Source organism: Oncorhynchus gorbuscha, linkage group LG04 (genome assembly GCF_021184085.1).
Source record: "Oncorhynchus gorbuscha isolate QuinsamMale2020 ecotype Even-year linkage group LG04, OgorEven_v1.0, whole genome shotgun sequence".
NCBI classification, from domain to species: domain Eukaryota; kingdom Metazoa; phylum Chordata; class Actinopteri; order Salmoniformes; family Salmonidae; genus Oncorhynchus; species Oncorhynchus gorbuscha.
In genome coordinates, this window is record NC_060176.1 from 43,051,127 (window position 1) to 43,072,079 (window position 20,953).

The window sequence follows — 20,953 nt, forward strand, 5'->3', positions numbered from 1 at the left end:
ATTTAAAAAATGCATCCTGTTTGCAATAAAGGCCAAATATACACTGGAGTTGTTTACCAAGACGACATTGAATGTTCCTGAGTGCCTAGTTACTGTTCTGACTTAAATTTATGGCAAGACTGAAAATGGATGTCTAGCAATGAACAACCAACTTGACAGAGCTTGAAGACTTTTTTAAAGAATCATGCACAAATATTGTACAATCAAGGTGTGCAAAGCTCTTAAGATATTTACCAAGAAAAACTCACAGCTGTAATCGCTGCCAAAAGGGATTTTAACATGTGTATACTTAGTGATGTGCATACTTATGTAAATTAGATATTTCTGCATTTCATTTTCAATACATTTGCAAAAATGTCTAAAACAATGTTTTCACTTTGTCATTATTGGGTATTGTGTGTAGATGGATGAGAAAAATAATGTCATCCATTTTGAATTCAGGCTGTAACATAACATTTGGAATAAGTCAAGGGGTATGAATACTTTCTGAAGGCACTATATGCTGTTTTTGTTAACAAACACCATGCTCTCTCAAGTTACGACACTGAAACTTTTGTTCCTTTGTTTAATGCTATTGCCAGGGAGTTCACACATTATTTAACCCAATGAAGTCTTTTTGCATAAGTATTTTGAGTAATAGACTTTCTTGGCAAGATCTCTGGATGTTTTGCGCTGTTGAAGTGGTTCCCACGTAGTCCCAAAGAAGGGACAATCTGGTTGCAGTTGTGTGTGTGTGTGTGTGTGTGTGTGTGTGTGTGTGTGTGTGTGTGTGTGTGTGTGTGTGTGTGTGTGTGTGTGTGTGTGTGTGTGTGTGTGTGTGTGTGTGTGTGTGTGTGTGTGTGTGTGTGTGTGTGTGTGTGTGTGTGTGACTGTGTCCTTTCCTGGCCTCTGTCCTAGCCTCAACTCAACTCTCCGCACTCCAAATACTCCTAAAACTATACATTCTGTCTTACACACACACACATGCACGTGGACACACTCTGCAAAGTTCCCTTTCACTCAGGAGCAGTAATATGATGGTACACACACCTTGAGTACCGTACACACACAGATTTTTAGGATGACGGTAACTCAAGGTCACTTACGTAACCCCGGTTCTCTGATAATATAAGTGATATTTCTCACTATGAGATTCAGTCGACTCACTAAGACTCTCGGAAGAAAACCAATGACAAGCGTCTCTTGGAGACCACCATGTCGAGTGGAGAATGAGGTGAGTCCCTCACCTAAGGAGCCACTCGTTCTCCCTCTGGTCATTCACAAGCATGCTTCTCTTGCAAGCAGGGAAATGCGGTGAGATATCTCACTCATATTATCAGAGAACCAGGGTTATGAAGGTAACGTTGAGTTCTCTTTCAGATATTCGCTCTCTCTCACTATGTGATCTGGTCATTTCCTGTATTGCAAACCTGCTCTCCGAAGCCAGGGTAGTCCCAACATCAGCAACTCTCAGAGGCTCTGAAACTGAGGAAGTACGCACCACATAGGTGCAGAGACAACCCGTCTGGAAAACAACTCATAACAGAGTGAAGGGAGGCCCAACATTGTACATGGTGTCTCAAATCTCTAAGAAGAGATTAGGCCCATCCGAAGGCTGCCAGACTTGCTATTATATATGTATAATAGCCTCCATTATCCAACAGGATAGCTGTAGAAGAGTGAAGGGCCCATCCTCGCAGATGGGTGCTCAGGGAGCAAAGAGCATTGCGCTCTTGCCAAATGCTCTCTTTCTATCCAAGTAGACATGCCATACTGGATCTAAACCAAGTTCTGGCCTGGCTATGCAGACGCTCGCAAGCAGCTTGGGTGAAATTACTGAATAACATGTACATTACCAGACAAAGGTTTGGACACACCTGCTCATTCCAGGGTTTTTCTATATGTTTTACTATTTTTTACATTGTAGAATAATAGTGAAGACATCAAAACTATGAAATAACACATATGGAATCATGTAGGAGCCAAAAAAGTGAAGTGTTAAAGTTCATATATTCTACATTTGAGATTCTTCAATGTAGCCACCCTTTGCCTTGATTCTCTCAACCAGCTTCATGAGGTAGTCACCTGGAATGCATTTCAATTAACAGGTGTGCCTTGTTAAATTATTTTGTGCAAATTCTTTCCTTCATTTGAGCCAATCAGCTGTGTTGTGACAAGGTAGGGGTGGTATACAGAAGATGGCCCTATTTGGTAATTAACCAAGTCCATATTATGGCAAGAACAGCTCAAATAAGCAAAGAGAAACGACAGTCCATCATTATTTTAAGACTTGAAGGCCAGTCAATCCGGAAAATGTCAAGAACTTTGAAAGTTTCTTCAAGCGCAGTCGCAAAAACCATCAAATGCTACGATGAAACTGGCTCTCATGAGGACTGCCACAAGAAAGGAAGACGTCTGCTGCAGAGGATAAGTTCATTAGAGTTACCAGTCTCAGAAATTGCAGTCCAAATAAATGCTTCACAGAGTTCAAGTAAGACGCATCTCAACATCAACTGTTAAGAGGAGACTGTGTGAATCAGGCCTTCATGGTTGAATTGCTGCAAAGAAACCACTACTAAAGGACACCAATGAGAAGAAGAGACTTGATTGGACCAAGAAACACGAGAAATGTACATTAGACCGGAGGAAATCTGTCCTTGGGTCTGATGAGTCCAAATTTGCGATTTTTGGTTCCAACCACTGTGTCTTTGTGAGACGCAGAGTAGGTGAACGGATGATCTCTGCATGTGTGGTTCCCACCGTGAATGTAACGGCGTTCGTCTGCTGAAGGAGAGTCGGACCGAAATGCAGCGTGGTGGTTACTCATGTCTTTAATGACGAATAGCGAATACATGAAAATAACTATACAAATACAAAAACAACAAACGGAACGTGAAACCTAATTACAGCCTATCTGGTGAAACTACACAGAGACAGGAACAATCACCCACGAAATACAAAGCAAAACCCAGGCTACCTAAATACGGTTCCCAATCAGAGACAACGAGAATCACCTGACTCTGATTGAGAACCGCCCATACAACACCCCTACTCAGCCGCAATCCCAATAACCACAAAACCCCAATACGAAATACAACAAAACAAACCCATGTCACACCCTGGCCTGACCAAACAATCAACGAAAACACAAAACACTAAGACCAAGGCGTGACAGCTAGCCAGTTCAACTAATAACCATATCATATAGCTGACAAGCTATTAACTTTAGCTCATTTGTATTAAGATCATTATTTACAAGTTAATGGCGAGCTAATTACAGAAAATAGGTTACAGTTGTGAGTGTCACGAAATAAAAGCAGGGCATTCTACCCGGAGAATTTTAGAACTTGGACACTGTCTCGCTGGCGTAACGTTATGTCCTAATTTGACCTTGGTGCAGGTCATGTTGTTCTTCACATTGTCTTCTCTGGTAAAAACACTATATCAATATCAAATAAAATCTAAGTTTATAAACTCAGCAAAAAAAGAAACATCCCTTTTTCAGGACCCTGTCTTTCACGGATAATTCATAAAAATTCAAATTTATTCACAGATCTTCATTGTAAAGGGTTTAAACACTGTTTCCCATGCTTGTTCAATCAACTATAAACAATTAATGAACATGCACCTGTGCAACAGTTGTTAGAACACTAACAGCTTACAAATGGTAGGCAATTAAGGTCACAGTTATGAAAACTTAGGATACTAAAGAGGTCTTTCTACTGACTCTGAAAAACACTTAAAGTAACATTCCCAGGGTCCCTGCTCATCTGCGAGAACGTGCCTTAGGCATGCTGCAAGGAGGCATGCGGACTGCAGAAGTGGCCAGGGCAATAAATTGCAATGTCCATACTGTGAGACGCCTAAGACGGAGCTACAGGGAGACAGGACGGACAGCTGATCGTCCTCGCAGTGGCAGACCACGTGTAACAATACCTGCACAGGATCGGTACATCCGAACATCACACCTGCGGGACGGGTACAGGATGGAAACAACTGCCCGTGTTACACCAGGAACGCACAATCCCTCAATCAGTGCTCAGACTGTCCACAATAGGCTGAAAGAGAGGCTGGACTGAGGGCTTGTAGGCCTGTTGTAAGGCAGGTCCTCACCAGACATCACCGGCAACAACGTCGCCTATGGACACAAACGCACCGTCGCTGGGCCAGACAGGACTGGCAAAAAGTGCTTTTCACTGACAAGTCACGTTCTTGTCTCACCAGGGGTGATGGTCGGATTTCCGTTTATCGTCGAAGGAATGAGCGTTACACCGAGGCCTATACTCTGCAGCAGGATCGATTTGGAGGTGGAGGGTCCATCATGGTCTGGGACTGTGTGTCACAGCATCATCGGACTGAGCTTGTTATCATTGCAGGCAATCTCAACACTGTGCATTACAGGGAAGACATCCTCCTTCCTCATGTGGTACCCTTCCTGCAGACTCATCCTGACATGACCCTCCAGCATGACAATGCCACCAGCCATACTGCTCATCCTGTGCGTGATTTCCTGCGAGACAGGAATGTCAGTGTTCTGCCTTGGTCAGCTCAATCGCATTGAGCATGTCTTGGACCTGTTGGATCGGATGGTGAGGGCTAGGGCCATTCCCCCCAGAAATGTCCAGGAACTTGCAGGTGCCTTGGTGGAAGAGTGGAGTAACATCCCACAGTAAGAACTGGCAAATATTGTGCATGAGATGAGATGCACGGCAGTACTTAATGCAGCTGGTAGCCACACCAGATACAGACTTACTTTTGATTTTGACTCCCCCTTTGTTCAGGGACACATTATTCCATTTCTGTTAGTCACATGTCTGTGGAACTTGTTCAGTTTATGTCTGAGTTGTTGAATCTTGTTACGTGTGTAAATACAAATATTTACACATGTTAAGGTTGCTGAAAATAAACGCAGTTGACAGTGAGAGGACGTTGCTTTTTTTGCCGAGTTTATGTCACATGCACAGGATACAGAAGGTGTAAACGGTACAGTGAAACATGTAGCTAGCTAAACAATTAACCATAACCCCAATTCATAACGTTATTAGTCTGAATCTGCAGGTAGCTAACCAACTACACTCAACAAAAGTATAAACATAATATGCAGCATTTTTTTTTTTACTGAGTTAAGGACATCAGTCAATTTAAATACATTCATTAGGCCCTAATGTATGGATTACACACGACTGGGAATACATATATGCATCCGTTGGTCACAGATACCTTGCCTCATGCAGCACGACACATCTCTTTCGCATAGAGTGGATCAGGCTGTTGATTGGGGCCTGTGGACTGTTCGCACAACCATTGAAGAGGAGTGGGAGAAGTTTCTGGATATTGGCAGGAATTGGAACATGCTGTCGTACACGTCGATCCCAAACATGCCTAATAGGTGACATGTCTGGTGAGTTTGCAGGCCATGGAAGAACTGGATATTTTCAGCTTCCAGGAATTGTGTACAGATCTTTGCGACATGGGGCTGTGCATTATCATGCTAAACATGAGGGGATGGTGGCGGATGAATGGCACGACAATGGGCCTCAGGATCTCGTCACGGAAAATCTCTGCATTCAAATTGCCATCGATAAAGTGCAACCACCACCATGGGACACTCTGTTCACAACGTTGACATCGGCAAACCGCTCATGAGCATTTGCCCACTAAAGTTGGTTACGATGCCGAACTGCAGTCAGGTCAAGTCCATGGTGAGGATGAAGAGCACGCAGATGAGCTCCCCTGAGTCGGTTTCCAACAGTTTATGCAGAAATCTTTCGGTTGTGCAAACTAACAGATTCATCAGCTTTCAGAGTGGCTGGTCTCAGACAATCCCAGTCCCGCAGGTGAAGAAGCTCGATGTTGAGGTCCTAGGCTGGCGAAGTTACAATTGAGGCCGGTTGGACGTACCACCAAATGTTTTAAAACTACGTTGGAGGCGGCTTATGGTAGAGTAATCAACCTTACGTTCTCTGGGAACAGATCTGGTGGACATTACTGCAGTCAGCATGCCAATTGCACACTCCCTCAACTTGAGACATCTGTGGCATTGTGTTGTGTGACAAAATTGCACATTTTAGAGTGGCCTTTTATTGTACCCAGCACAAGGTGCACCTGTGTAATGATCATGCTGTTTAACCATCAGCTTCTTGAACTGCCAGACCTGTCATATGGATGGACTATCTTGGCAATGGAGAAATGCTCACTTCCAGATATGTAAACAAATTTGTGCATGAATTTTGAGAGTAGGGAATATTTCTGGAATCTTTTATTTCAGCACTTTACATGTTGCATTTTAATATTTTTGTTAGCTAGTTAACATTAGGCTATAACTAGCAATGCAAATGGCTCTGAGAATAATATTACTGCACAGATCATACACGTAACGTTAGCTAGCGAGCCAGCCAGCTAATGTTAGCTAGGTAGCTAACAGTACGCTTTAACTTGCAATGAAAACGACTTTATGCTTCGGTCACGGATGCCATGGTTGCCCTTATTTTGAAGATGTAATCCAGAGAGAAGTGTGTTATGTCTCTCGACTCCCTCTGTAAATTTGCAATCAAGCACCAGAATTTTCTCCATCTCCTTAGCTGTCACAATCTGCTTCTAACGGGCATTCTAACGGGTGCTCTAGAAAGTTATTAGCAACACCTTTGCAGTTCTTTGTGATATCTTTCAAAAATAGCTGCATTAGAAAGTATTACCTACACATACTGAGCAGATCATGTTATAGACAGAAGTGTGCTACATGGCAGACCAATCGAGCTCATCTCTCGGCATGTCCAGCCCATCCATTATCTCAGCCAATCATGATGGCTAGCGGGATGGTTCCTGTCTTTTTCCGTGGCTCATAATTTATCAGTTTTATTCATATTTTCAGATGGCATACATATTTGTTATTAAGGCACATGAAAAGTCACATGTTCCAGAATGCATTTCTGCCAAAAAACGCATTTTGATAAAAAAAATTGTTTATGTTCAAATGCCTCTGGAACAGTGACATACGACTAGTTTCCTGAAACGAGTCACAAATAAGATGATTTTGGTCATAAATTCGGTCTCGTCTAAAATGGAGTTTGAAACATTCATCACAACAGGTAAATTAAGTTTGGGTTTTTATTTGACAATGTCCATTTACCCACTAACACGGGTGAGCAGCTGTGGTGATTGCTCTCCAATAACCCAGGTGCTCCGACTTTGTTTACATAAGACAAGACGTCACACATTTTTTTACTTGAGAAATACTGCACCTAACACCTCATGGGAGACAAACATCTTTAACCAAATGCAAAATCGGTCAGGAAACACACCTCCAAGACTGAATTCTGTTTTTCTAATGATGAGCAAAAAAAGAAAAACATCCCAAGGCCAGATCGTTCTTCAAGATGATGAAATGTTCATAGATGACCAGCAGGGACAAATAATAATCACATTGGTTACAGAGGGGTACAACAAGTCAGCACCCAGGAGTAAATGTCAGTTGGCTTTTAGTAGCCGAGCATTCAAAGGTTGAGACAGCAGGTGTGCTATAGAGAAAGGGAGAGAGAGGGTCTTAAAAGCAGGTCCGGGACAAGGTAGCACGTCCAGTGAACAGGTTCGATAGATGGCATACACGATAGCTGCAGGCAGAAAAGCAGGAACTGGATCAGCAGCACGACAAAGTAGCACTTCCGGTGAACAGGTCAGGGTTCCGTAGCCGCAGGCAGAACAGTAGGAACTGGATCAGCAGCTCGACTAGGTGAACTGGGACAGCCAGGCGTCATCAGGCAGGTAGTCCTGAGGCATGGTCCTAGGGCTCAGGTCCTCTGGGAGGGGAGAGAGAGATGGGACAAATAGCAGGAGCATACCTAAGGTCACACAGGACACCAGATAAGACAGGAGAATTACACCAGATAGGACAGTATGACCCTAGCCCCGCGGCACATAGACTATTGCAGCATAGATACTGGGATGATGCAGAATAGATACTGGGATGACTCATGCACTGGAGGCAGCTCTGCAGAGTGGTCACTAGCTGGCACAGCCACAAAGTCATGATTTCAACCTTAACCTTGAGCTTAACCACACTGCTAACCCTAATGCCTAACCCTAACCTTAAATTTTTGTTTACATACATTTTTACAATATTGCCAATTTTGACTTTGCAGCTAGCCCATCAAGTTTCATGACAATAAACGTCAACCTGCTTGTCTAAACTTAATCAGGCGGAGATTCCTGCCTGAGTAGGATCTTAACAATGAGAACCTTCCCTCTGTCCAAAAGGTCCTGCAAGAAACATAAAATCTTGGATAATGAGCTTATTTCAGTCAAACCATTTAAAAGAAATTCCCCACTTGTTTCCATACAGTGAGTGCGTAGAATGGTTCCTGGCACTGGATAGTCTAAAGGACCTTGTGTGGCAGATTCAACCTCTCACGGGCCAGGCTCAGAGGACCATACATAGTGTCTGGGTGAGGGTGGAAAATCTCTGTCGGCTTGGGTTAGAAGAACCCTGCATAAAGGCAATTGCCAGGGCTCATCATAAAGCAGCACAATGATCTCCGCTAACCCAATCTGAGGGATGAGCCAAGACGGGGATTCCAGCTGGACAACCAGTTCCTTCCTACATTCAGTATGTCTGGCACATGAGTCACCCCTAGTGAGGGCACGACAACGCCTTTTCCCCCTCAGCAGGCTGAAAAGATTTGGCATGGGCCCTCAGATCCTCAAAGTTCTACAGCTGCACCATAGAGAACATCTTGACTGGCTGCATCACCGCTTGGTATGGCAACTGCTTAGCATCTGACAGCAAGGCGCTAGAGAGGGTAGCTCCCTGCCTTCCAGGATCTCTATACCAGGCGTTGTCAGCGGAAGGCTCTAAAAATGGTCAAAGACGGTTTTCTCTGCTGGGACCGAAAGGCTCCTGAACAGCTTCTACCCCCAAGCCATAAGACTGCTGGAAAGTTCATCAAATAGGTATCCGGACTATTTGCATTGACACCCTTTTTTTGCATTCTTATACTGGCTCTGCACATTCACAGGTCACTACCCAACCCACACACTCACACATACACAACTTTCACACACACTTTCACACTCTTCACATACAGTGGCTTGCGAAAGTATTCAACCCCTTGGCATCTTTCCTATTTTGTTGTCTTACAACCTGGAATTAAAATGGATTTTTTTGGGAGGTTTGTATCATTTGATTTACACAGCATGCCTACCACTTTGAAAATGCAAAATATTTTTGGAAATAACAAAAAAAAAAAAAAAACTTGAGCGTGCATAATTATTCACCCCCCCAAAGTCAATACTTTTAGAGCCACCTTGTTTAACAATAACAGCTGCAATTCTCTTGGGGTGTGTCTTTATAAGCTTGGCACATCTAGCCACTGGGAGTTTTGCCCATTCAAGGCAAAACTGCTCCAGCTCTTTCAAGTTGGATGGATTCCGCTGGTGTACCGAAATCTTTAAGTCATACCACAGATTCTCAATTGGATTGAGGTCTGGGCTTTGACAAGGCCATTCCAAATCCAAGACATTTAAATGTTTCCCCTTAAACCACTCAAGTGTTGCTTTAGCAGTATGCTTAGGGTCATTGTCCTGGTTGATCCATCCCAGTCTCAAATCTCTGGAAGACTGAAACAGGTTTCCTTCAAGAATTTCCCAGTGTTTTGCGCCATCCATCATTTCTTCAGTTCTGATCAGTTTCCCAGACCCTGCCGATGAAAACAGCCCCACAGCATGATGCTGCCACCACCATGGTGTTCTCTGGGGGATGAGAGGTGTTGGGTTTGTGCCAGACATAGTTTTCCTTGATGGCCAAAAAGCTAAATGTTAGTCTCATCTGACCAGAGTACCTTCTTCCATATGTTTGGGGAGTCTCCCACATGCCTTTTGGGGAACACCAAATGTGTTTTCTTATTTATTTCTTTAAGCAATGGCTTTTTTCTGGCCACTCTTCCATAAAGCCCAGCTCTGTGGAGTGTACAGCTTAAAGTGGCCCTATGAACAGATACTCCAATCTGCACTGTGGAACTTTGCAGCTCCTTCAGGGTTATCTTTGGTCTCTTTGTTGTCTGATTAATGCCATCCTTGCCTGGTCTGTGAGATTTGGTGGGCAGCCCTCTCTTGGCAGGTTTGTTGTGGTGCCATATTCTTTCAATTTTTTAAATAATTGATTTAATGGTGCTCTGTGGGATCTTCAAAGTTTCTGATATTTTTTATAACCCAACCCTGATCTGTACTTTTCCACAACTTTGTCCCTGACCTGTTTGGAGACCTCCTTGGTCTTCATGGTGCCGCTTGCTTGGTGGTGCCCCTTGTTTAGTGGTGTTACAGACTCTGGGGCCTTTCAGAATGGGTGTATATATACTGAGATCATGTGACAGATCATGTGACATTTAGATTGCACACAGGTGGAATTTTGTTAAACTAATTACGGTGCTTCTGAAGGTAATTGGTTGCATCAGATATTATTTAGGGGCTTCATAGCAAAGGGAGTTAATGCCTATGCAGGCACCACTTCTGTTTTTTTTTTTTTTTTAAACAAGTATTTTTTTTTCATTTCACTTCACCAATTTGGACTATTTTGTGTATGTCCATTACATGAAATCTAAATAAAAGTCCATTTAAATTACAATGCAACAAAATAGGAAAAACGGCAAGGGGGGGATGAATAGTTTTGCAAGGCACTGTACGCTGCTGCTACTCTGTTTATTATTTATCCTGATTGCCTTGTCACTTTTACCCCTAACTACATGTACATATTACTTCAACTACCTCGTACCCCTGCACATTGACTCAGTACTGGTTTTCCTAGTAAATAGCCTCATTATTGTTATTTTATTGGGTTACTATTTCCTTATTTGATAGTTTATTTTGCTAATTACTATTTATTTTTCTTACTTTTTAATAACTCTGCATTGTTGGGAAAGGGCTCATAAGTAAGCATTTTACGGTAAAGTCTACAGCTGTTTGATAGACAGTTAGTCTGTGTAAACGCAGAGAGCAAGTGCCACCGTGACGTTTGATGTATGCCACCACAGTCGTATTGTCTGTCCTGATGTGACAATTCCAAAGGCAAGGCAAAAGTGTCTCGGAGAAAGGGACATTGTCAACCGTTTACTGCTTTTCCCTCCTGAACTGCACCCCAACCAGTGAGTGACTCGTCTGTCATTACCACCTTCCTTATTGGCACTACTCCTAGGGGAGTGACAGAAACGAAGATCGAAGGGCTCTTCATTACCACAATTATCTTTTGATTGTCTGTGGACAAGACCTAGGGCTGGACTGCGCGTGCGCGCCAGTCCTCTGGTGGTGTTGGAGCAAATCGTCCTTTCATTGTATTTTATTGAAAGCGGCAGAGTTAAAACACTGGAATAAGGAAGAGTGCTAGGTGGCGACTGACAGTTTGTCTTCCTGTCTCGGCTACTCGAGAAAGATTTGGGGAGAGCTGGTAAAGTGGACTCCCTCCGTCTTCCTTGTGAGCGAACGCATAAAAATTAGTCGCTGCACAAAATGAAGGGTTCTAGGAGCACCCAAGAGGTAGCAGGGCAGGACATGGAGTGAACTGTTGGCTGCTCCTCTCTGCCACTGGGGCGTACTTGAAATACGCCTTCACTACATACGAGGTGCGTGGTAATGAGCGTCGTTGTACAAAATAGTCTTCAGAGATTGGATCGTCTCTAACCATTCAGAGTATCAAAGCCAATGCCGAATTTTGCCCAATCCATCGGTTTATGGGACCAATCAGACAGTCTGAATGTGTCTGATTGTGTTTGCATTCTAGAAGGTTCGTGGAGGGAGTCAAATCCAGACTCATTGCGGAAAAGAAACAAACATTTGTGGGCGTAGTGTTTGGCAGGAGCAGTCTGCGTAGACAGGCAATGGGCGTACCCCTAGGTCAGGCACCCCTTCGTTCCTGCTGGATCGCTGGTCACTCAGTTAGTACTGGCACTAGTAAACTGCCCCTCTATCTGATGCGGAGCCTCGTCCAGGGGGAGAGTGGAGACCAGGTCGCCACGATTTCCAGATCTACCAGGCAGGTTGTGGCACGGCCACTCTTGCCGCATTAGCTAGTCTGTTTCAGGCAGTCTCATGGACCGGCTTACCGCGTGGTGGAACCGGTTCAGTTAGTAGGCACAAAGCAACTTAATGCTAGACACACTAGACAACTAGTGGCATACCTTAAGCTTGCATGGGCCAGTACAGAACTTGCAGGCCTTGTTAGAGAGCTGCCTGAGCATGTGTGTTTCCCATGGGGTACAGCTGCCCTTTATAACTCCAGGAGAAAGGCATTGCTAACCGGGTTATGATGCTCATGACTCAACACTTTATCATGAGGTGTTTGTGTTAGCTAGCTAGTGTTCACCCAGTGGGCTAACAGCCTAGCTAACGCTAGCTATCACATGGGGCGAAGCATGCTAGTGTGGTTAGCTCGCTTTCCAGAAAGCTAGCCAAGTTACCTTGTGCCTTGCGGCGTGGGCTAACCAAGTCTCAGTAGCTAGCTGTGTGACGCTAGATACCACAGGAGACGAAGCAAAAATGTTCCTTTAGGTGAGAGCCGAAATACTGTACTTGCACTTGGCGGCATAACCTCGCAGCACAACTGTAAGCAGTTAACCTTATAATGTGAGGGGCTCCCCTCATTTGCCATTTGACCTGTCTGTCTCTACCTGAATTTACCCTTTTTTTGCACTAACTCTATGCACACACACTGGACTCTACCCACACACTCACACATATTTACTTTGACAACGCAAAGAGCGTGTGCAAGCACGCACGCACACACACAGACACACACACACTTCACACAACCCACACACATAACATGCACACACATACATACTGACGCCACACCCACACTTTCACACTCACCATATACACTGCTGCTGTTGTCTTATCTATCCTGTTGCTTAGTCACTTTAGCCCTACCCATATGTACCTTACATATCTACCTCAATTACCTCGTACCCCTGAACATCAAGTCAGTACGGGTACTCCCTGCATCTAGCCATGTTATTTTAACTTTTTATTTATACTTGTTATTCACTTTGTATTTATTCCTTGTGTCACTATTTATATTTTTACAATATTTCTTATCTTTAACTCTGCATTTTTGGAAATGGACCTGTAAGTAGCCCTAAAGCCTTTCAGTGTTAGTCTACACCTGTGGTCTACGAATCATAAAATTTGATTTGATGATGGTGGTGGAAAACACTGTCTCAGGCACCGCTCCAGATTCTCCCATAAGTGTTCAGTTGGGTTTAGATCTGGTGACTGAGATGGCCGTGGCAAATAGTTTCATGGTTTTCGCGCTCATAAAACCATTCAGTGACCACTCCTACACTGTGGATGGGGGCATTGTCATCCTATGGGGCATAGCCATGGTAGCCAAAATAATGGCCTGCCCAGCATTTTTATACATGAACACCAAGCATGATGGAGATGTTAATTGCTTAATTAACTCAAGAACCACACCTGTGTGGAACCTACTTTAAATGTACTTTATATCCCTCATTTACTCAAGTGTTTTCATTATTTTGTCAGTTACCTCTAGTTCTCTTTGACATAATTTTTACTTTGCTCGGCTCACGTTGATGATGTCAGAGCTGTAAACCAGAAATATGAAACAAAGGGAGTAGTCCGCATGGAACAAATTAGACTGACGGGTTCCTGTACGCAATGAACTCTGACCGGAGTGTGTGTGAGTGTGAGTGTGTGTGTGTGTGTGTGTGTGTGTGTGAGAGAAAGGGAGTGATACACTGACAGAATGTGTTGACAGAGGAGGAGAGAGAGAAAGGGGAGAGGATAAAGAAAGTTTATACAAGACTTTTTATGACTTTATTCATACTTTTACAAGCCAACCTTGTCAAACAGAAAGCAGTAACAAACCCAGACATTGTGCTCGCCAAGGATTTCTACTTCACTTACTGGCACTCCAGTCTCCTTTTCACCTCATTTAACACCTGATTTACTTAACAAAAGGCAGTAGGTGGTCCAGGTATGTCATGACATAGTATAATTGGGGGGGGGGGGGGGGGGCTTTCCTCTTTTGTTCTCTATTGCTTGTCTATTATACCTCAAGCGAGAGGGGAGGCCGATGACATCACAGATTCCCATCAGACTAACTCCTTGAATGCACTACTCCTAGAAAATTGAAGTTGTCTAAAAAACACTATTTTGCTCAACTTTTTTTATCGTTTAGTGTGTGTACTTTACTGTATTTATACTTGGGGTATCGCTTTTCAACTGTGAAAGTTTCAACAACAATTGCTGGAGGACATCTTTAAACATTATACTATGATTATAAATCTGAACCTATTTGTTTATTATAGTGTCACATATTTCCACAAAAGCTTAGCACTATCACAAAGTGCCAGATGCATTCCATTCCAGGCAGTCTTGGAATGTTCATGTCAATGTTTCTCCTTCATTAAGCAGCAATGGTCGCCCGCCCTGGAAGTAACAGAATTATAAATCATGTGGAAGTAATGGGGTCATCTTTTATGCTCCCACTATGGCCCAGACAGCAGGAGAGGTTCAAAGACACTCACAGACAGACAGGAAGTGACTTATCAGCAAGCTTACGAATCCACTGCAGAGTTGATGGAATATTTAATCATGGGTAAGGGTAAGCAATCTTCCTGTCTACAGTAGTTATCATTGACTGATACAGACTCCTAGCTAGGTTGTTATTGTAAAAGAGAATTGAAAGTGCTCCCAGAAAGAGACCATTATTTGGTTACACAGCTACCATGTAGTTACATGTAGTTTAATTTCATGCTGTAATTGCATATACAGTGCCTTCAGAAAGTATTCATACCCCTTGACTTATTCCACATGTTGTGTTACAGCCTGAATTCAAAATGGATGAAATATGTTTTCTTCTTCACCCATCTACACACAATACCCATAGTGAAAACATGTATTTACACATATTTATTGAAAATCTAATACAGAAATATCTTGTTTATCTAAATATTCACCACCCTTTGCTGTGACACTCCAAATTGAGCTCAGTTGCATCCGATTCCCTTTGATCATCCTGGGTCATCCTTGACAACTTGATTGGAGTCCAACCTGTGGCGAATCCAATTGTTTGGACATGATTTTAGAAAGAAATGCACCTGTCTATATAAGGTCCCACAGTTGACAGTGAAGTCAAAGGGAACTGTCCGTAGATCTCCGAGATGAGGCATATATCTGGGGAAAGGTATAAAACCGTTTCTAGAATGTTGAACGTTTTCAAGAGCACAGTGGTCTCCATCATTGGGAAATGGAAAAACAAAGTATGACTTCGTATGTAAAGGAGATATTTCTGTATTTCATTTTTTATATACATTTACTAACATTTCTAAAAACATGTTTTTACTTTTTCCATTCGGGGTATTGTGTGTAGATGGGAGATGAAAAATATATGTAATCCGTTTTGAATTCAGGCTGTAACTCAGTGTGGAGTAAGTCTGCGGGTGTGAATACTTTCTGAAGGCACTGTAGCTACACTGTAATTATACTTGTAATTACTTTAATGTGTCTTTGTCAACACTTTAGTGTGTAATGTCTTCCTGTCTGTGATAGTGCTGAGAGATTTAACAAAAATGCTGGTTCTTTTGTTTCTTCATCAACTAATTGACCAACATCAGATCAGTTATTTGTTCGTTTTATTTCTTCCTGTAAGCTTTAACGCAGTTTCTCTAGAGATAAATAGAAAGTCCGAACTGTGTGATGTAGTAGGGAGTTGTAGGCTCCAACAGGCCAATATTAGCAGAAAACCTGATAATGAACTACAATGACCATAATCCATACCTTCTACTTGTCCGGTCTGTGTGGGGCAGACACAGAGAGGAAGAGAAGAGACAGAAAAACCATACAATATCGCTACCTAAAAATGTGATAGTTGGTATTCAGCAGTCATATTACGATTTGGAATGAAGTAGTGGTCATCAAATAAAACAAATGTAATATACACAACTGAAATATTTTATTAAAGTAATGTGAGTAAATGATGCTTAATAAGTGATAAGCAGTAATGGGCATCACTACCATACAATATTCAAACCACGTAATGCATCTAATGTTTTTTTAAATAGTCGACCGGAAACCGAACCTCAAAAAAGCACTTATCGCTCAGCACTAGTCTGCGAGTCTCTTTGTCTACCTTGGTTATTGTTTTTAATTATGTTTTTAATCTGTGAAGTGAATTCATGGCCGCTCCTCAACCCAACATTTAGTTTGGGCTCTTTTCGCTGGAAGTACTTGCATGCTTGTAATGTTCTGAAATGTTCATCCCTGGTTCTGCTGTTTCTTAAGTCCTGTCAGCAAGTCTTATAGCACCGCCTGTATTCTTGGATGAGATTCTAAGACTGTCCGTTACTGCTAACAATTAACTGCACTGACATAGGTACTACTCGAGTTTGCCAAGCAGTTAAAATGCAGTTAAAAACACCACACACACACACACACACACACACACACACACACACACACACACACACACACACACACACACACACACACACACACACACACACACACACACACACACACACACACACACACACACACACACACACACACACACACACACACACACACACACACACACACACACACACACACACACACACACACACACACCTCTGTGGGAGCAGTCCTGAGCCTGTTTCTTCCTGTAGACTTTGTCCCTGTTCGTTTCAGTGGTGTGCACTGAAACAAACAGAGTTTAATTTGCCCACAGACACACTCGTGTTCATTGTGCTTTGATCAGTGTAGTAGTTTTCTCAATTACTTTTAAAGGGTGCGTTTCTGGTTCCTTTTGTATTGTCCTAACCGTAGAATTCGACATCTATTTATATGGTCCCTAGGGACCTAGACATGTTTAGCTAAAACAATGTGGCAAATATGGTGCTCCAATTCTCTACAGGGGGAACAACTGTTATGCTAAATAAAAACACAATGCATTTGACTCCTGACAAGTGTGCATCGACTGAGTACAAACTCTAAATGATGCAGTACAGTTCAACAGCCCCAATTCAAATGCACCATTCTTCGTCCCAGATATGTGAATGCTGACCCAGAATGTATTTTCTCTACTAGGAAACAACAGGAAGGTTGTTAGTCTTGTTAACAAAATGTTTTCAAACCTGTGACCTTAAATTATCCTAGGAGGAGGTAATTGATTGGTCAGTAGCAGGGAAAGAGGTCACGAAAGCAGAAGTGCAGTTGAGTCACTGACCAGAATTCAGTGATGATTCCATAGGGTCGAATCAGACAAGAGCGAGACTGAGAAAGAGGGAAAGATTAGGTAGGCGATTGAAGGGAAGAGACAGACAGAGCTAGAAACAGTTGGAGGAAGGGAGCGACTGAGAGGAAGAGAGACAGAGTAGGTTAGATTCAGAGGGAGGAAGAAGGTGTATTGTGGTCAAGTACATATTGTGTTGAATTGAAAGACAGGGTGGAGGGCCACTATTTAGACATAACGTTGACCTGAGATTGACCCTTCACAAGATATAACCTCTTCTCTCCTCTACATGTCTACTTGTTCATTGTTTTACCCATTGAATCATAAAGGGGTGTATTTTTGTTCTCTAAGACGTAACTAGGGAAGTGCTCTGGGTAAAAATGTCACAGTTGGCCTCTTGGGTGGTGCAGTGGTCTAAGGCAATGCATGGCAGTGCTAGCTGTGCCACTAGAGATCCTGGTTCGAGTCCAGGCTCTGTCGCAGCCGGCCACGGCCGGGAGACCCATGGGGCGGCGCACAATTGGCCCAGCGTCGTCTGGGTTAAGGGAGGGTTTGACCGGCAGGGATGTTCTTGTCTAGCGACTCCTGTGGCGGGCCGGGCGCAATGTACGCTGACCCGGTCGCCAGGTGTTTCCTCTGACACATTGGTGTGGCTGTCTACCGGGTTAAGCAGGCGTTGTGTCAAGAAGCAGTGCGGCTTGGCTGGGTTTTGTTTCGGAGGACGCACGGCTCTCGACCTTCAGTTGTTCGCACGGGAGTTGCAGTGATGGGACAAGACTAACTACCAATTGCATATTAAATTGGTGAGAAAATATATATATAAATAACACCCCCCCCCCAAATTAAAAATAAATAAATAAAGTAACAAAATAAAGTGTCCCAGTTACTGTTGCTAATACCCAATCATCATTTTAGAATGTTTAAGGTCAGGGTTAATAATTCAGTAATAGGTTTAACTTGTTGGAGTTATATCTCCATTATATCCCATGGTTGGGGATGATGTGACCCAACCAGGAAAATCTCTGGGCCCTAGTTATGCCTCAGAGTTGTTCCTGAAAGGCTTCCCTCTGCAAGGATTCCACTACATAGCTTTCACCTATCCAGTCAATGTCAGATCAGTGAGGTGGGATGGGAGGAGGCATGGCCATTATGTAACCCAGGCCAGACAGAGGCCTGAGGAGAAGGTCTGTGGCAGCAGTCAGTGTGTGAGAGAGAGTTGGGGTTCGGTAAAAGGGGAAGGGATGTGAAAGCTGCTAAAACATTCACACACACAGTGAGAGGCAAACACATGACGTCCTTGTTGGAGCATTCCTCGATTATTGCTTAAAGATGTAGCTTTCGCTCTCTCTCTCTCTCTCTCTCTCTCTCTCTCTCTCTCTCTCTCTCTCTCTCTCTCTCCATCTCTCTCTCTCTCCATCTCTCTCATTGTTAAGGCATCCTGAGTGTGAGAAAGGGAAGGGGAAACCTATTGATCATTATCAACACTTCAGGATCAAACATGGCTCATCTTCTGATATTGATGAGTGTGTGTGCTGGGAATATATGCATGGTTATTCAGTATTATAGAATATGCTTTGGCCAAGCTCTGTGTTCCGATGGGAATCGGACTGGCCCGGGATGTATTCTCTGTTACACACATACACCCACACTGTTCTGCTTCGGGATGGCCACATTCCCCCGGAGCATGACACAGAGGAAGAAAAGAAACCGGAGGAATAAAAAGAGAGAAGAGAGAAGGGATTTAAAGAGAAGCTGAGACGTTATGTAAAAATGATACATGTACACACTCAAGAGTTTGAGCTGAACTAATTTGTCAGTTGCAGAGCTCTCTCTCTCTCTCTCTCTCTCTCTCTCTCTCTCTCTCTCTCTCTCTCTCTCTCTCTCTCTCTCTCTCTCTCTCTCTCTCGCTCTCCTTTCACACATACTGTTTCCGTGTGTGTTTGTGCCTCTCTGAAATGGCTTGTTCCTATCATCCACTCATCCCTTCTTTTCTCCCTCTCTCTCTGTAGGTGGAGGAGGGAAGCGGAAAGGGAGGAGTAAGAAATGGAAGGAGATCCTTCGCTTCCCCCACATCAGCCAGTGCACTGAGCTGGGCAACAGCATCGGTATATTACTGTTGGTGTGTGTTTTTAGTTTTACTATCCTAGTCGGGACCAGAAGTCCCCACAAGGATAGTAAAACAAACGGCTGTGTGTGGGTGCAAGTATTACATGTGTGTTGTGCTGTTAATGTATTGTAAGTGTTTGTAAACGTGCCTGGGTCTTTCCAAATGTGTGTGTTATTTCTACAGATAGGCCCAGATACTAGTTTGTGTGTGTTTCTGGCAGATCGGGACTACATGAGCCTGTGTGAGAAGCAGCCCATCGGCAGACTGCTGTTCCGCCTGTACTGTGAGACCAGACCTGAATTGCTGCGATGCATCCACCTACTGGACGCCATGGTAACACACACACACACACACACACACACACACACTTCTAAATGCATCACTTGGATTAAACAGTCATCCAAACAGCACGAATCATGTTCAGTTGACTGAGAGATTACAATCAAATTGAGTAGTGATTATAATAGCAGCCTCCTCCCTTTACTCTGTCTAGACACAGTGTCCCAGATTACAGGTTTTCAATGTGAAAATGCCTCTAATCGTCAGAGATGAAACATTCCGAATCAAATGCCAATAGTAACCAGAAGCCAATAGTAACCCCCGAACCGTCTCCCCCGTTAACTTGTGTCTAGACGGAATGCCTCGCACATGACACATTTAAGTATTTTGAGTAAAGCCCAAAATATCACCGTAGGCATGTGACTTGACAGAATGAGAGGATTGTTTCTGGTCAGACCCCCTCCCGTTTTCACCCCTTCCCACCAACCTAAAAATGACCATCACACTCTGAGGGAAACTACCCTCGCCACATATGTGCACCAACAACAATGGGTCAGCTGCAGATGCATTTTTGGAGAAAGATCTGAGGGTAATTGAAGATTTTATGAGAGTGAACCTGTGAAAATAATGAAATTAGATATCTAGCTTCCATCACCCAAATACTCATGTTGGGCCATTTGGAAAGTTGCTAAATTGATGGACGGGTAGGATCAATGTCCAAAGGAAAGTTTGTGTGTTGTATTTTTTTGTGAGTGTGTCCATGTGCTTCTAATGTATAAACGAGGGTGTTAGTGAAGAGAGCACAGTAGCTAGAGAGAGAGGGAGAGATGTAACAGCAGAAGGAATGCGCCTGGGGGTCCCTGTGTTTCCTCTGACGACAGTGCAGGAGGGAGGGGTGTATGTGTGATTGCTGCCGAATTTTGACTTGCTATTGTTGGCAAGATACTGCATTGTAAGAATCAAATGCACGCACACACACATACACACACACACACACACACAGAATAAGCCACCCAATTGTTAGCCGAAGGGGTTAGCCGAAGGGAAATGGAGACGCCCCGTTGGCCTTTTGGCAGACTTTTTATTTATTTATCTATTTTTATTTAACCTTTATTTAACTAGGAAAGTCTTACACACACAGGCCAGAGAAACAGATCTAATGGCAGAAGTATGGCCTTTTCACCCAACGCCTTTCTTTCTCTGTCTGTCTGTGTCTCAGAGCAGAGTAGACCACTATAGTGGGCCACAGCCAGGGTCAGGAGAGAAACTCTAGGTGTGTGTGTCGGGGGGGGATCTGGTGACGCTGGTCTGACACACTGTGACACTAAAGGACCTCAAGGAATCCTGCCGTGTTGACTGTGGTTGCCAGG

At 43.5% G+C, this 20,953-nt stretch overlaps 1 protein-coding gene across 4 annotated transcripts in view; it reads left to right on the forward strand.

Moving 5' to 3' along the window:
- LOC124034101 (G protein-coupled receptor kinase 5-like) overlaps positions 1–20,953 on the forward strand; it is an 80,327-nt gene that overhangs the window by 45,712 nt on the left and 13,662 nt on the right. For 2 of the 4 annotated variants that reach the window (XR_006838519.1, XM_046346841.1), the window contains exons 2-3: positions 19,207–19,302; positions 19,525–19,637. Coding sequence is in view for 3 of the 4 variants with exons in the window: in XM_046346841.1 (XP_046202797.1) it covers positions 19,207–19,302; positions 19,525–19,637 (209 nt within the window). In the remaining variant the exon portion in view is untranslated. Of the gene's footprint in view, positions 1–13,833; positions 13,958–14,561; positions 14,582–19,206; positions 19,303–19,524; positions 19,638–20,953 lie in introns of those variants that run through there. The other 2 variants (XM_046346843.1, XM_046346842.1) reach the window with 2 other exon arrangements.